Source organism: Petaurus breviceps, unplaced genomic scaffold, assembly GCF_028583685.1.
Source record: "Petaurus breviceps papuanus isolate PSGF00001 unplaced genomic scaffold, PetGlider_PUasm1.0 90994, whole genome shotgun sequence".
Classification (NCBI taxonomy): Eukaryota; Metazoa; Chordata; class Mammalia; order Diprotodontia; family Petauridae; genus Petaurus; species Petaurus breviceps.
Genome location: NW_027187393.1, coordinates 6,585,471 through 6,602,208, shown reverse-complemented (window position 1 = coordinate 6,602,208; position 16,738 = coordinate 6,585,471). Strand labels below are relative to the sequence as shown.

Sequence of the window (16,738 nt, the reverse complement as noted above, 5' to 3'; positions counted from 1 at the left end):
AGAGTCAAAAAAGAGAAAATAGATCTATTTCCTTTCTCACAGAAGGGGGGATCTCTTAGGTCAAATTACTGTATACATTGTCAGCCACGGTCAAACACCAGCTATCTGAGGTTGGAGGAAAGGGGAAGAGAACACAGAGGAAGCAAAGTAAAGGGAAGACAATTATGGACAGGAATTCTTTCCATGGGAGCTTGACAAAAGGACTGGATGGCTAGAGAAGGGACTGTAAAGGATGGGAAAGAGACGTAGTCAAGAAGCCAGTGAGAAAGAAAGTGTAAGGCTAGATGCATAACCTACTCTCTGTGCTATGGACATAAACCTGACTTACTACAGAGCCATGGGATGTTGCAACTGAAAGGATTTTAAAGATAGCTGATCCTATCTATCCAATACCTTCCTTTTGCAGATGGGTAACCTGAGACACAGAAAGGGGAAATGACTTCCCAAAGGCCACACATGTTAAATGTGTAGTATAATGGAAAGAGCACTGGATCCAAAGAGCCTGGGCTCTACTCCTTGCTACTTATAAGACTTTGGCCACATCACTTATCCTCTCTGGGCCTCAGTTTACTCAACTGCAAAATATGGAGGTGATACTAGATGACCTCTGAGGGCCTCTCCAGTTCCAAATAAATCCAGTTCCCCAGGGTCATAAATCTTGGGAGGCAGGACTGGAACAAAGCATACAGCTACTTAATGGCAGAAACCAGCAAACTTGTGTGTGATCCTATACAAGTCATTTAGCCTCTCTGAGACTATTTCCTCATCTGCAAAATGTGGGGGTCAGATGAGATGATCTCCAAGGGCTCTCCCAGTAGTATTAATGTGAAAAGGACACTCTGAAAACAGCAACCTGAGGCTCTGAGAAGGATCCAATTTCTTTCTTCACAGAGACTGGCAATGCTCAGTTGACAGCTGGAACAAGGGAACAGGGAAGCAGCAGTACCAGGGGAAGAACCCCACCCCCTTCACCTGCTGTGATGCAAGGAAAAACACAATACCCCGGCACCAAATATCCCTTTCCCAAGTTAAACTCAGGCCTGCAGGTCAAAACTCTGCTTTGATCACGGCACTATGGTGGAGCAAAAAAACGCTTGGATGGGAAGCTGGGCTAAGTGGGTTTCCTTCCTAGCTCTGCTACAAATTCACTATGTGATCTCTAACAGGTCACTGCTCTTTTCAGGGCCCCAATTCCTTCCTCAGAAAGACTAAGGCAGGCTCCAGTCTACCCTTTTAAGGTTTTTTTTCACATTATACCTCCTCATACATTCGGTGCTCTAGCTAACCTAGCCTATTACTTGCTCCTGCCTCTACCCTCAGACAGGGAGTCCCCCAGGCATGGGATCTTCTCCTGAAGACTCCGTACAAGTTCTCCTCTTATGAACGGACTCTCCTGAGTCTCTAATTATTAGTGCTCTCCTCCCCTAAAACAATACATTGCAAATAACTTGTGTTTACTTCTCTGCATACATGCTGTAGCCACCAAGCAGATGATAAGGTCAAGGGCAGAGAGCTCTTCATTTTTGCCTTTGAATTCCCTACTGCCTAGCACAATGCTTTGCACACAGTAAGTGCTTAATAAATGCATGAGTGAATAAAAAAATAACTGAAGGACTGTCACGAAGAGGGGAGCCATAATTATTCTTCAGAGGACAGAATTAGAATTAGGTGCTAATTCTGAGGCTAAGTTACAGAGAGGCAGATCTCAGTCTAATATAAAGAAGGATTTTCCAAGAATTTGAGCCTTTCATCAATAAGACTGGTTGCCTAACAAGGTAGTGTATTCCCCATCCCTGGAAATCATCAAGCAGAGAGGCTGGATGGGTGGTCGGTCACCCAGTGGTTGGACGGATGACTCTAGAGTCAGGACGACAGTGACTCCAATCTTGCCTCCAATACTGAATAGGTATGGGATGCTTTGCAAATCATTTAAGTTTCTTAGTTTCTCCTATAAAAGGCTATAAAATGAGGTTAATTCCTGTAGCACCTAGCTCCAAGACTGTTGGGAGGAAAGCACTTCACTGACTTTTAAGTACTATATAAATGTCATTTACTATTACTATGTTGTAAGGAGGACTTGTGCATTGGGTAGGCGTTGGATTAGACAACCTCTGAGGTCTGTGCTTTCCCAGCATTAACATCCTATGATAGGGAACTCTGGGAGAGAAGTACGAGGACAATTTTACCTCTTCTTGCAGGAGGCACATGTGGCCAGTCTCTCCCAAAACACACGTGGAGAAGGATAGCACATCTCCAGCTCAGTGGCTAATATTCTGAGACATCTTGGAGGGCAGTTAGGGAGTCAGGGGAAACCCAGCCTCAGTGAAAGGAATGTGACATTTCCCCCTGGCATCCATCCAAATATGTCGCCTCAATGCCTGTTCAGTCACACCACAGAAACATGCAGGTAGGGGCTACTCCTAGAACTGGGGAACCAAACAAGAAAACCCCTCTCAATGAAATGGGCCCTAAGAAGAAGACAGAATGGAGAAGAAGTCAGTAAGGCAATGATTGGTTTGTAAATGGGTTCTGGTTGAGACAAATGTCTCCTGACTTCAGTCAAAAAAGCTATCACCTAATTTGTTATAATTTGTCCCTCATGAGCTAAGGTTGTTATAGCAGAAGATATTGGTCTGCATGGTGCCTGGTGAACCCAAGAAGAAGAAAGTGTCTACACTGCCCTGGGGAAAAGTTACTCTGATTCTAGATGACACCCAACTTCTTTAGTCAGAAATATCCTTATGGCTAGAGAAACTTTACCAAGCTATTCTAGATTAAGAAACATTCCTTAATAGCATTCAATTTCCTTCTGCTCTGATTCTGTGTTTACCAATGAAACCTTCTGACAAACTGAGTTTTCTGAGTAGACAGACCTCCGCACTGAAGGGAGAACACCCTATAGACAGGTAAGAACATTTCTGGAGCCAGGAATATTCCTATTGTAAATTAATACATTGGCATCTGGTGAATCAATCTCTGGTTTGTGTGTGATTAATGGGAAGCAGGTTTCTGTAGCCTGATCACCTTTAAGAGGATGGATAAGATCAAATTACAGAGCCTCCTGAGCTAAGGCTCAGACCCTGGGACCTGAAGTGACCCCCAGTGTACTACCACCCTGTGAAGTTTGCTACCTCTCTTTAACTTCATCATCTGTTAACTGCAATTCCTACTTGAGTCTAGGAAGACTGGAAAGGGAGATGTGACTCTTCTCACACAGCTCCCCAAAGGTTGCAAAAGAACTCCTAAAAACCACTTCCTTCCTCCTAGCAAGACAGCATCATAGAACCATTGGATGTCAGAGCTAGAAAGGATTTTGCCCAACTCCCTCATTGTATGGCAGAAGAAAATGAGGCCTAAAGAGGCAAAGGGGCTTGCCAGAGATCACTCTAATCATTCTCAAATGTTTATGGAATTGATGACACCCAGAAGACGAAGCCATTCAGCATGGCCACAGGACATGGATATAACTACCCACAGCCTACCCACTTCACTAAGTCTTGCCTCCTCAGGGGTAGGTTCTAAAAATATCAAGGATCCACCAAGCAGGGAGAAAGTTAACACCTACAAAAGGCAATCAGGCTGAATGACAGTGACAAGGGTAAACCCATTAGATACAGAACCAGGAAAAAGAAGAATAATGCTGGGACAGTGAGGAAAACCCCTTCCCTTTCTCTCAAATCTGGGACCCCATCCTTTGGTAGCAAAAGTAGATAAATGATAAAGCCAGGGCAATTGAGGAAACTGTGGCATCTTGGAAAGGCAATACTGGAAAAGGATGCACTTTTTGAGTCAAGGTCCTGTGCCTTTAGGGTTAGCAGTTCTTTGTCTAGAGATGCCATGGACACTGGGCCAAGACAAAGTGTGTCTGTCTGTCTCTGCCCGTCTACACACATAGCCCTAGAACACAGACACAAGGAGCACATCCACACTCTCCCTAATCTAAACACACACAGATACTTACATGGACTTAGATATACCCCTGATATGTGGAAAATCCCCCCTCTGAGAACCTGATTTTCCTATCATGACCAAAACTTGCTTCTTTCTTCTTTGTGGGTTTTTTCCACACCTCCCCATCCTACCTAGGATCCTAAATCTCACACTCTGAAAACCAAAGCTCAGGGACATCTGGAGGAGTTCAGTCCTCTGGTGCTTAAGGTCAGAATAAGCAGGAATCAGAGCCTTCAAGGTTACCCATAAGGTCATTAGTTCCTCAGCATCTCTAGTTTCAAAGGGTAGGTTTGAAATAGGTCCAGGAGCTGGCAAAAGGAAGAAAAGTGATTTCAGCTGACCTTGTCCAGCCAGGGAAGGAAGACCTTTCAATAGGCTTTTAGCCCCATCCACTATCCTGCTGTAATATCAGATTCCCTGACTAATGGCAATGGCTGCACAGATTAGGGACAGTAGCAGACCACTGAGAGTAAGGGCAGAGGGGTGGCCCACAAGAAGTGGCAAGTAGGACTTTAGATTAGGGGCTTCCCCCAGACATCTAAGGCCATGAAGTCAAAGGCAGTGATACAGAAACCACTAAAAGATGGTCCCTTATCCATCTCTCAAAACTCAGCTCTATTCCTCTAATACTGACCCATCCTCAGACCCCCACCCCAGTCCCCAAATGCCTCAATTGTCTCCTCCCTTCCTACCTACTTCCAACAAACACACACACACACACACACACACACACACACACACACACACACAGTCCTACTTCTGAAGCCTAATAGCTACAAAGAGTTACTGGTTAGGGTTACTGACTAGTTTGGGTGTGGGGGGGCGGGAAGGGGAACATGAGATTCTGGGATCAAAGAAATTAATACCTTTTCAAAACTAATAGTTCTAGATGCAGATTTGTCATGGCCCTTTAAGCCTATTTTGTAAAATCTCTCAAATCCATCCCCATTTCTCCATGCTTACTATTTCCACTCTAAACTAGACCTCATTACCCATTTCATGGACTACTGCAAGAATCTAACTGCTCTCTTTGCCTTCCTCAATCCCTCCTGTACAGGCTGCCAGATTAATTTTCCTAATGAACAAGTCTGACTGTCATTCCTTTGCCCCCAAATCCTTCAGCTGCTCATGGATAATTTCCAGATTTCTTAAGCTTCTACCATCTAGATAACTACCAGTCTAACCAACAACTGCTCTCCTTCATGTATCCAGACCAGTGTCCTAATACCCCACATTACCCCATAGTCATTATGGCCTCTCAATCTTAGCTCACACAAATCCTCTTGTCTGGAAGACACGTTCTGTCCTACCACCTAAATTCTACATATTCTTTGAGGCCCAGCTCAAACCCTTTTTGTTCTATGAAACCTTCCCTGATCACCTCCTTTCTCTGAAATAGCATTTAATTGTTCTCTCAAATTTGTTTCCTGTGGCAGTTTCATTTCCCCAATTAGACTGTGAGACACTTAGGAGAAATAACCAGGTCGTCTTCCTCTCCACCATGATACAGCTAAGTCTAGAGCTGGGCACACAATAAGTTCAATAAGGTTATTTACTGACTGAGTAACTGAAGTGTGGTCTCTTCCCATCTGCCTTCCTGCCTTTTAGATATTCTCTTGCCCTGTGAATAAATAACTCTGTTCTTCTAGTCTGACTCCATATAGTACCTAACCCAGAGGGTGGACACAGGGCTTCAGACACAAAATTTCAGGGCTCCAGCCAAGTAACAATAATAGCAGCTAATACTTATATAGCACTATGAAGTACCCAGAAAGAATGCCCAAGTAGAGTCTCCTGGGTCCTGGTAGTTAAATGTTCATTCCTGGCTGGCCTTTAATGGTCTATGATATCTCCAACATGCTCAGGAGGTAGCCTGAGCCCATAGTAAAGCACTGAAAGCTAGAAGCTGAGCAGTGACCAAGGGAAGACAGTTGAGTGGTGCTGAAGACAAAATTGGAATAATAATAAATATAAGATAAGCATAACAGCCCATCATACTTCAAGAGTACTAATAACTTTTCAAAGCGTTTTCATGGCCACAATCTCATTTCATAGCACCATAGACTTAGGGCTGGAAAGGACCTTAAAGATTATCTAATTCAAAGTTCTTATTTTACAGATAAGGAACTGAAGCTCAGAGGGGTAAAGTGACTTACCCATGGTTACAAAGGTTATGAGTAAGTGGCAGAGGATTTGAAAAGAAGTCCTCTGATTCTAAATACAGTGTTATGCCTTTTGTGATTCTCACAAAGATCAGAGCCTTGGGACAGTCAAAGAAGGTATTATCCCCATTTTAAAAATAAGGAAATTCAGGCCCAGAGAGTTTAAGTGACTGACCTAAAGTCACTAGAACTCAAGTTTCCTGGTGGCCTGCCAGGGCTCTTTCCAGAACACCATATTACATAAGAGTAAGTAACCAGGACTGTTACTCACCCTAACCTCCAGTACTTTCCTAGGGCACCTGCTGAAGGAGGCAGAAAAAACCCCAGAATACAATATTACCAATATTACCAACGTCCTATCCACGTTCAAATTCATAACACCCACCAAGGGGCAGTGAGACTAGAGAATCTCCAGTGGGGATGGGAGCAGATGACAGGAGGGAAGAACAGAGACAACCTGGTCCCCAAGCACATGCATGAATAAGAGAGAAGCCAGAGCTGCCCTCTCCCACTCTCCACCCTAGCCTTTATTCTGGCTCATGTTGCCTAGGGGGCTATTCCCAGGGACTAGGAACTGGATGTTTTTACCAGAAAAAGGCCACTCGGTCTCCAAGTTTCTTCTCATTAACATTTCGGTCTAGCACATTGTAGCAGATGTTGGTAGTTGCTCCCTTCATCCATTCAATGAAGATCTTCCCTTTAGTCACATCAAAATTATACTGAAGGAAGGGGCCAGAGCATGGGGTCTTCCAGTAAAATTCCTTAGCAATATCTCCCCAAAACTCTGTATAGAAAAAGAAAGCCAGGTTATTACTCAGCTTCCCAGAAATCCTTATTTTTTTTTTTAATCACATCCAACTGCCTAGGGACCAAGTCCAAACATCTCCTTTCTAGTCTGATCCCATCTACCCTCTTTCATCTCCATAAACTGCAACTGGCACTGAGTTCCTCCCTATTCCCTGCACACACTAAACCCTAATTTCACCTATTAGCTCCTACTGTTCCCTTTCTAAAACTTCCTCTCCCTTTCTTCCCCTGTCCCACAAGGAAATAGAAATAAGGGACTGGACCCTGTGGTTTTATTTGTTATAGATAACTCCTAAGTGGGGAGAACTCCCTCTTCCTCTGTAAGTCCTCATCCCCTTTCTAACTTACAGTCTTAAGGAGCTGCCTAGAGCATTGAAAGGTTGGTAACCTGCCCAGGATTACACAGCCAGTTTGTGTCTGAGACAGGTCTTGAACCCCTCTTCTTGGTTTCAAGGCCAGTTTTCTATCCACTGAGACACACTGCCTCTTTACAGTTCAAGGCTTAGCTCAAATCCAGCTTTCTCTGAGCCCCTATAGAGCTCTCTCTTCTCTGAACTCCTACTGCCTTTGTCACAAGACAGAAAAAGCATCAAGAGCTAGACTGTTTAATACAGATTGTAAATGCTGTAGGACTTCAGTGAGGGGAAATCAGGGGGCAGCAGAGAGTACTAGGAAATGGGATGTGGTCCCTAGGCAGCTCTTTCTAACTAAGGACCTGGGATAAGCCATTCCACCTCTCTAGAGATTCAATTTCCATGTCTATATAATGAGGATAACGTTCTACTTCACAGGGCTGTTGTGAGATTCCAATGAAATCATGTATATAAATCAATTTGTAAACCATAAAACACTACGAGAATGGGCACTATTGATTATTATCATCATTAAATCAGTGTGGACTTTGGATGTCAAGAAAGGCTTCCTGAAAGAGGCAAATAAAAGATGGTATGGTCTAGAGCAGTAAAAGGAAGTGTGAACAGGTTCATAAAGGGAACAGAAGTAATGGCAACCACTGTAAATGTGACATGTACAAAGGTACGGAGACAGGAATAAGCACAGCATATGAGACACTGAGAAGATTGGCTTGAATGCCAGTTTAAGCTTGGGAGACAGAACATTTCTGAACAGGGAAGTGACTTAATCATAGCTGCTTATAAGGAAGATTAAACTGGCAGAAAGTATAAGATGGATAGCAGGGTGGAGAGACTGGAGGCGGGAAGTTAGGAGACTATTGCCACAGTCCAGGAGAGAGGCAACAGGGATCTGAATCAGGATGTTGGCAGTAGTAACAGAAAGGAAGGGAAATTCGAAACACATTTTGAAGGAAGAATAAACAGGACTTGTGACTGGATGTGCATCACCAAGAGAGGGAGCAGTCAAATATGACTTTCAATGATGAAAGTTTTCAAGACTTGGGGAGATAACATCACTAATAGCCACAGAAAAGTCAGTCAGGAGGAACAAGTTGGGTAAGGGAGATTAGTAAATTCAACTGTAGAGGAGGTTAAGCCTGAGAGGCAGAAACTCCCAAAAAGAAGTTGGAAATTAAAGAACTGACGAAGTAGGGAAGGAAGCTAAAATGGGAAAGGAGAGAGGTAGACCATAGAACTGGGAGGAAACTTAAGAGATCATTTAGCTCAACTCCTTTTATAAATAAGGAAAATGAAGTTCAAAGAAATTACTTCCCTGCGATCTTAAAGATTAGAATTTAGGTTTCCTAACTCCTAATTCAATTCAAGATACACTTATTATCTACTATGTACAGGCACTTTAGGAGGGAAGCAGTGACAAAGAAAAACAACAATCGGTCCTTGCCCTCAAGCAGCTTACTTTCACTGGCAACACACCAAGCATAGACAGGTAAGTAAGTAAGCAAGACAATCTGAAAAGACCGGGGGATCAGGAAAGTAAGAGAATGCTTGGGGTGAGGAGGAAGAGCTAAGAAAGAGAAACCCCCTCAAACTCAGGTGGGGCAGAACCCTCCATCCTTTCCCTTCCATCTCTCACCCTTTCTGACCCTTCCTAATTCTCGTCCCCTTGACATCCCACCTTGGAAAATTTTCTTTTCCCTCCTTCACCCTCCAAATCAAACTTCTTCTATCACCTCCACTGGGGTATCCCCAGTCACCTAGACTTCCTTCCCACCAACTCCCTCCAATCGTCTGTTCTGACTCCCGAATAATGATCTTCCCCCCCTCCCCACCACAGAACCCCCTCCACACAGCTCCCCTCCTTTCTCCTTCCCTTACAGTCCCCCTCTCCGCGTCTCCCCGCTCCCAGAACACCCCCCCAGTCACCCTCTGGGGCGCCGAGGCGCAGGCGCAGAGGGCACACTCACCCCGAGGCTCGAGCACCGAACGCCCGTGCAGCTCCCGGTAGCGCGCCATGGAAGGAACGTGCGCGGTGCGGCTGAGCTCCGGTGGCGGGGACCAGCTCCGCGTCCGCTCCTTCCTCCCACTGCCGCTGCCACTCCCATTCCCAGTACCGCTCCTTTCCTCAGGCAGCCCCATCTCGCCTAGCCCCAACCCGTCTCTGTCACTGCCCAGCCGCCCCGGCACCCTCTCGCTCGTCACTGCTACTACCTCACCCTACCCAGCTTAAGGGGAAAACAGCCCCTCCCGTCAGGTTGGGGGCGGGGCAAAACAGGAAGGGGAGTGGCCTTTCCAGGGGCGGGGCTGCGTTGACGAGGGGTGGGGCGGGGCCATGACAGGGTGGAGCCCAAATGGGAAAGAGAAGGAAGGAGATAGGTTAGAGGGAGAGGAAAGGGGCGAGGCCAGGTCATGTAGGCGGGGCCTGGTCGGGGCTACCAATGGGCGGATCTTCAGCTCCCTCAATAACGCTGAAAGAGGTGATTGTCACCCGATTTGATGGAGGCGGGGAAGAGGGGTCCCAGGCTAGTAGGATCTGACCATCCTGCAGCTCAGAGACTACTCCCAACAGGTCCTGGAAACAAATAACCACTAACGCCCTCTTCCAGGCTCTGTAAATGGAACCTCCTCCAACCTCAAATAGACATAGCCCGCACCACCACCTTCAACCTCCAAAAGTGACCCCTTAAGCCTGGGGTTAAGAATGCAACTCCAACCCCTGGGACAGAGTTCACCACCACTCCGGAGATAGACATCAGCCCAGAAACAAACCTTCAAAATTCAGGACTGAAATAACCCCTACCTGAGAGACAGATGCCCTCGACCCTACACCCCTCCCCCAAGCCCTTACCTCCTCAAACCTACCTATCCAATTTACTCCCTGTCATAGACTCATAAACTGTAATATCTGGGAAGAGGATTAGAGATCATCTGTCTTCGTTTTACAAATGGAGAAACTGATGCTCAGAAAGGTGAGGGGAGGAATGTCTAAAATCACTCAGTGAGTTACTAACTGGGACTAAAATCAGCATCTCACATACAGCATATACAAAACAGAACTCGTTATTTTTGCCTTCAAACACCCCAAACCCAAACTTCCTTATTCTTGTCACCATCATATTTCCTATCACCACAATGTGCAAACTTGACTTGCATCATTGACTCTTCCCTTTCCTTTATTTCCATATCCATTTAGTTTAGAAGCCCTGCTGATTCCTACCCCTATATTCTTTTAATGTCTCCTCTCGGTTCACACAAGCTATAGCCTGGTTTAGAACCTCATTGCCTATCACCGAGACTATCGTACTTCCTTCCTAATTGATGTCTCCACTTCCAACGCTGCCCCTACTTTGACCTGAACTCCATACAGATGACCAAATCATCTTCCTCTGGCACAGATCTGACTATGTCACCTCCAGCCCCAAAACCTTTAGTGGCTCCCTATTGCTTCTAGAATAAAATACTGTAAATTCCTTGGCCCATCATTTAAAGTCTTCTATCATCTGACTCAAAAATATTCCATTATTTCATATTAACCCCCTTCTTGCACTTTGTATTCAAGTAAAACTGGCCTGTTAAACTGCCTTACCAACTGATAGGAAATGAAAAATGCTATATACCTTCAGATAGAGAACTGATGGACTCAAATTGGCAAACAGAATATTTTTTCTCCTTTTTTTTGTTTTTATTTTGTGTGTATTTGTGTGTGAACATGGCTAATGTAGAAATATTTTTGATTGATATCATATTTATAATGGTTATTGTATTTCTTGCCTTTTGGAGAGGGTGGAGGAAGGGCGAGAATTTGGAATTTAAAATAAAATTGAAAGAAAATTCCATTTCCTATCTCTACAAATGTCACTGGACTTTCCTCCATGTCCAGAATTCACTCCCTCCTTACTTTCACTTCCATAGCTTCCCTCAAGGTCCAGCTTAATTGAAACCTCATAGGCAAAGTCTTTTCTGATCTACCCATTAATTAAAAATGTTTTTCAAAATATCACCACTGAATCATAAGTGAGAAAATCACTTAACAGCTGAGTGACAGAACTAAGGTTCAAGTTTTTCACTTTGGTATCCAGAATTGGTTTTGGAGACTAGATTCATCTTGTAGTGGAAAGGACATTAGCCCTTGGAATTAAAAGACTTGCTATAATGAGTTAGATTATTCCTACCATTATTGAGGCAGCATGGCAGCTACCCTCAAAGCCAGGAAGACAGATTCAAATCTCACTTCTAATATAAATTGGCTGTGTGATACTAAGCAAGTCATTGCTCCATGCTCTAAGCAACAATCTAAGCTCAGAAGGTGCATATCTGTAATGTGTAAAGGGGGGTTTCTTACCAAGGAGGTCCCTACTAATTAAATCATAAAAGCATAGGTCTGGTCCCTGTCCTTTAAAAAAAATTATTTCTTATTCCAAATTCTCTCCCTCCTTCTACCCCTTCCTTTTTTTTTTTTTTTTGAGAAAAAGCATTGTATCTGGTGTCAGAGAACCTGAGTTCAAATCTTAAGCACTGTCACTACCTAGGTAACCTGAACTTTTCTGGGTCTCATCTTTCTCATCTGCAAAATGAGGGGACAGGGCCAGATGAAACCTGACATATTTTCTATTATTTGCCTTCAGGAACTCTTGGGTCCAGCTAAACCTGTTTTGTTCTTCACACAAAACACTCATCTCCTGTCTATATTCATACCTTTGCCCAGGCTGACCCCCATGCCTGGATGCATTCACTCCTCACATCTGCCTTTTAGAATCCCTAGTTTTCTTCAAAGCTCAGGTCAATCAGCACTTCTTATATAAGGCCTTTCCCAAAACTTATAGCCTGATAGTGCCTACTACAAAAAAATTACCTTGTATATCCCCTCTTTTTTTAAAGGTAATTGGGATTAAATGACTTGTTCAGGTTCATCCTGGCAGATAGCTGCTATTATTATGAGGTGAAGGGACTTGCCTGGGGTCACATGGCTACTAAATGTCTGAGGTCAAATTTGAACTCAGGTCCTCCTGACTCCAGGACCAGTGCTCTATCCACTGCACCACCTAGGTAGCCTACCCTTGTGCATTCTTACTTTATATATACTAATACTAATATATACTAATATGTATATACTAATATATACTAATACATGTCTTGTGTCTCCCTATAGAATGCCCTCCTGGAGAACAGGATATTTCTGTATTTCCATCTCTGGCACTCAAATGCTTGTTTATCAATAGACTGGTTAAATTCTAAATCTATAATCCTATGATTCAACTTTTTTGTTTCACTATTTTAATGGATCTGTTCTTTTTAAATTAATTTATTTTTAGTTTTCAACATTCACTTCCATAATGAAGAGGTTACCCATAAAGAGAGTTAGGGTTGCTCTGGAGACCCCAAAATACCCACACTGAGTCCTGCAGAATGAATTCAACTCAAGTCTTCTCTTAGCCAAAGAAAAGTAAAGTTTATTAAAAGTTTGCTTGTATTGGACAGAGTTAAGTCTGTGTTAGGTCATTCTATAGCGCCCTCTCCCACATGGAGACAAGATGGGGCAGGACAGGGTGTCTTGATATTTTGGAGTCTCGAGCACCCCTAATCTAAACCTTAAACCTCAACAATGTGTTTCCCTATCTGTTTAGGTGTTGCATCCCCCAACAGAGTGCAATCTTTAGTTCAGAAGCTATTTTGTTTTTGTCTCTACACCCCCAGTGCTTTGTGCCTGGTAGGCACTTAATAAATAAAATAATAAAAAGTACATTTGCATCCATTGCTTCTCCTCTTAGTTGTCACTCTCTGCAATCTGGTTTCTGACCCTACTACTCAACAGAAGCTGCTTTCTGCAAAGTTACCAATGATCTCAATGTAACCTTAGGGCCTTTTCTCAGTTGTCATTCTTGACTTCTCTCACTTTCGACCAAAAATACTCTGCTGAATGATTTCTCCCCCTGGGTTTTGTGGCACTGTTCTCTCTTAATCCTACTCCTTCCGGTTCAACTAATTCTTCTGTTTTCTCTGTGGATCATTATCCACAGTTACTCAGCTGTAGGCGGTACCCCAAGACTCTGACCTAGGTTCTCATCTTTTTTTATCTATACTCTCACTTGGTGATCTCTTCATCTCCCACAGATTTCAATATACTCACAATGCAGATGACTTCCTAATCTGTAGATCCAGTTCAAGTCTCTCTTCTAAGCATTAAAATCTCAGGAGAGTCCCCACATCACGGAACTGCCTATTGGACACTTCCCACAGGCATCTTAACCTTGATATAACTCAAATCTTTTCCCCAAAACTCACCACTCTTGGAGACTTCTATTACTGTCACAATGCATCTTTTCATTTCTACTTCTACAACATCTCATTCATCTAACCCCCTCTCTTCAATCACACAGCAACCACCCTAGTTCAGTCTCCCATTACCTTTTACCTGGACTTTTACCATAGCCTCCTAATTGATCTCTTTTGACTCCTCTTTCCCCAAGGTAAGCCATCCTCCACACACAAGCCAAAGAGATTTCCTGAAAGAACAGATCTGACCACATTACTTTCCTCCTTAACTCCAGTATCTCCCTATTGACTTCTAGGATAAAATATAAACTACTCTCTTTGGCATTTAAAACTTTTTACAACCTGGTCCTGAAGGTTTCCCACTAAGAGGGTTAGGGTTGCTCTGGAGACCCCAAAATACCAACACTCCAGGTCCTGCTGAATGAATTCAACTCAAGTCTTCTCAGGCAAACAAAAGTAAAACTTATTAAAAGTTCACTTGCATTAGACACAGAGTAAGTCTGTGCTAGGTCATTCCACAGCTCAGAAACATTAAGACAAGACAGGGTCTTATATACCGAAGGTTGTGGGAGGAATCTAGGGATTGTCTAGGGGAGGAGTTTGGGGAGGGTCTTCAGGAGGAGTAAATCAGGTCAATGAGTGATTAAGGGTGGGAGGTTGCTGGAGGCTACAGACCGTGGTGGGCTAGGCCAGTTCAAGGGTGGATTGATATTTTGATAGGCTCAAGGGTGGGAAGCAGATGAACAATAGAGGGCTAGGCTAGTAGCTAGGCTAGAGTTAGTAGTCTGGGCCCAGCCACAATGTAAGGCTTATTGCCTCATGCAAATGACTCATCAAATGAGATGATTTAATCAGAGTTCAAGGGGGTTCCCAGAGCCTGTACCTCAAGGACTCAAGGAGAGCTTGAGGGGGGCTCCCAGAGCCCATACCTCCTCAGTCCCAACCATGCCATATGGGTCGTCTTACTGATTTTCATATTTGTCCCTTCATTTCTTGTTTTTAAATCTTTGCTTTGGTTGAATCTCATGAGGCCTACAATCAATCAACAGGCACATTTTTTTGCATTTAATTTTTATTTTATTATTCTTTCAATTACATGTAAACAAACATTTTTTATAAATTTGTTTATTTTTTCAGTTTTCAACATTCATTTCCACAAGATTTTGAGTTGCAAATTTTCTCCCCACACCCCAAGATAGCAAGCATACTGACTACCCCTTTCCCCCAATCTGTTCTCTCTTGTATCCTCTCCCATCCCCCCCTTACTTTCTTATAGGGCAAGATGGATTTCTATACCCCATTGCCTGTATATCTTACTTCCCAATTGAATGTAAAAAATAATTTTTAACATTTGTTTTTAAAACTTTGAGTTCCAGATTCTTTCCCTTCTTCCCTCCTCACCCGCCCCCACTGGGAAGACAAGCAATTCAATATAGATTGTACATGTGTAGTTACACAAAACATTTCCATAGTAAAAACAAACATTTTTAATATTTGCTTTTTAAAATTGAGTTCCAAATTCTATTCCTCCCTCCCTTCCCTCTCCCTAAGATAGCAAGCAGTTTGATATGTTATACATGTGCAATCATACAAAACATTTTCTTATTAGGTTGCAGAAAATTCAGACAAAAAAAGAATAATAGAGTAAAAAAAAATATGCTTCAATCTGCAATCAGACTCCATTAATTCTTTCTCTGAAGGCAGATAGCATTTTTATCATAAGTCTTAAGATTGTCTTGGATCACTGTATTGCTGATGTGTGGGATGAAAAATCCCATTTAAAATTTAATCAAGAACAGAGATTTCTCAGGATAAAAACAGGAAATTTTATTCTCTTCCCCGGGGGGAAGGAGGGTGGTCCTCTCCATGATAGATCAAGGAGAGGAGGCACAGCAAACAGAGTTTTTAAACCCTAATACAGCAGGGTCATCTTTCCTCCATCGTCCCTCTCTCCCATTGGTTGGGGTGAGCTCTGACTGGGCCTGACTCCCACTGGCTGGAAGGAGGGGCCCACGGAGGCAGGAAAGGACTGAAGCTAGGTAAGGGTCAAAAAACTCCTAAAAGGGCTTGCTGCTGATTGACAGCAGAAATGAAGGGGGAAGTCGACAATTAAAACTGACACCAAATTTTAAGATACATTCTGAGAAGTTTTCACTCCCCAGACACTGAGAATAGTTAACTCTTTCACACTTGATCATCTTACAATTTTACTGTTTCTATGAATGATGCTCTCCTCATTTCACTTTGCGTCAGTCCAAATAAGTCTTCCCAGTTTTTTCTGAAAGCATCCTGCTCATCATTTCTTAGAGCACCTTAGAATTCCATCACAATTATATACCACCACTTGTTCAGCCATTCCTCAATTGATGGGCATCTCTTGGAATCTGTCCAGTTTTTTGCCACCACAAAAGAACTGCTATAAATATTTTTTGTACATAAGTCCTTTTTCTTTTATCTCTTTGGGGTACAGAACTAGCAGTAGTATTGCTGGTCAAAGGGTATGCATGGTCTTATAGGCCTTTGGGCTATGAAAAATGATGTTTCTTAATAATCATTGTCTTAGCAACTCAGAGCTTCCCCATCCCCCTTTCTTTCAAAGTTCAGTCCTTCAGAAGGACATTAAGATCTAATCCAAATCCTGCTCATTATGTTACCCAGACAGATCTGGGGGAAATGTTTATTCCTCCCTATTGTCAAGACAAGTGATGTGGAATTGATATCTCCTTGATCAAGATTAAGGGAACTGAGGCAAGACCTCATTTTGATATAGCCCACCTCCCAGCATGTTGATCTATCAGAGTTGATTGACACCCCTTGGGAACACCTACTCTTTGAAGGACATATAACCTGTATCCCCAAACTGAGCCAGTTCTGAACTGGTCCTCTTAGTGTGGGGCCTAGTTTTGCACTGTAATTCCCATGTAATACATATCAAGCCAGCTTGGGAGAAATTAAACCATGGACACATGCACCCTAATTTAGTTTTTCTCTTTCTTAGAACAGACTCTGTTTGTGGGGCTCATGGGGTTCACAGGGCATAGTTCCAAATTGCCCTCCAGAATAGTTGAACCAGTTCCCAATTCCACCCACATTCCATTTGTGGCTCTACTTTTCTACATCCCCTCCAGCATTTGTCATTTTAGCCAGTAGTGATGGAAGCCTCTTGAATTCTAG

The 16,738-nt window shown here is 43.2% G+C and overlaps 1 protein-coding gene across 4 annotated transcripts in view; it reads right to left on the bottom strand.

Moving 5' to 3' along the window:
* Positions 1-16,738, bottom strand: part of ACSS2 (acyl-CoA synthetase short chain family member 2) — a 139,764-nt gene that overhangs the window by 19,512 nt on the left and 103,514 nt on the right. Inside the window, exons 2-3 of one of the 4 annotated variants that reach the window (XM_069077532.1) lie at positions 9,259-9,494; positions 6,702-6,897 (exon numbers count right to left, since the gene is read on the bottom strand). In XM_069077532.1, coding sequence (XP_068933633.1) covers positions 6,702-6,897; positions 9,259-9,430 — 368 coding nt within the window. In that variant the 5' untranslated portion in view covers positions 9,431-9,494. Of the gene's footprint in view, positions 1-6,701; positions 6,898-9,258; positions 9,555-16,738 lie in introns of those variants that run through there. The other 3 variants (XM_069077533.1, XM_069077534.1, XM_069077535.1) reach the window with 3 other exon arrangements.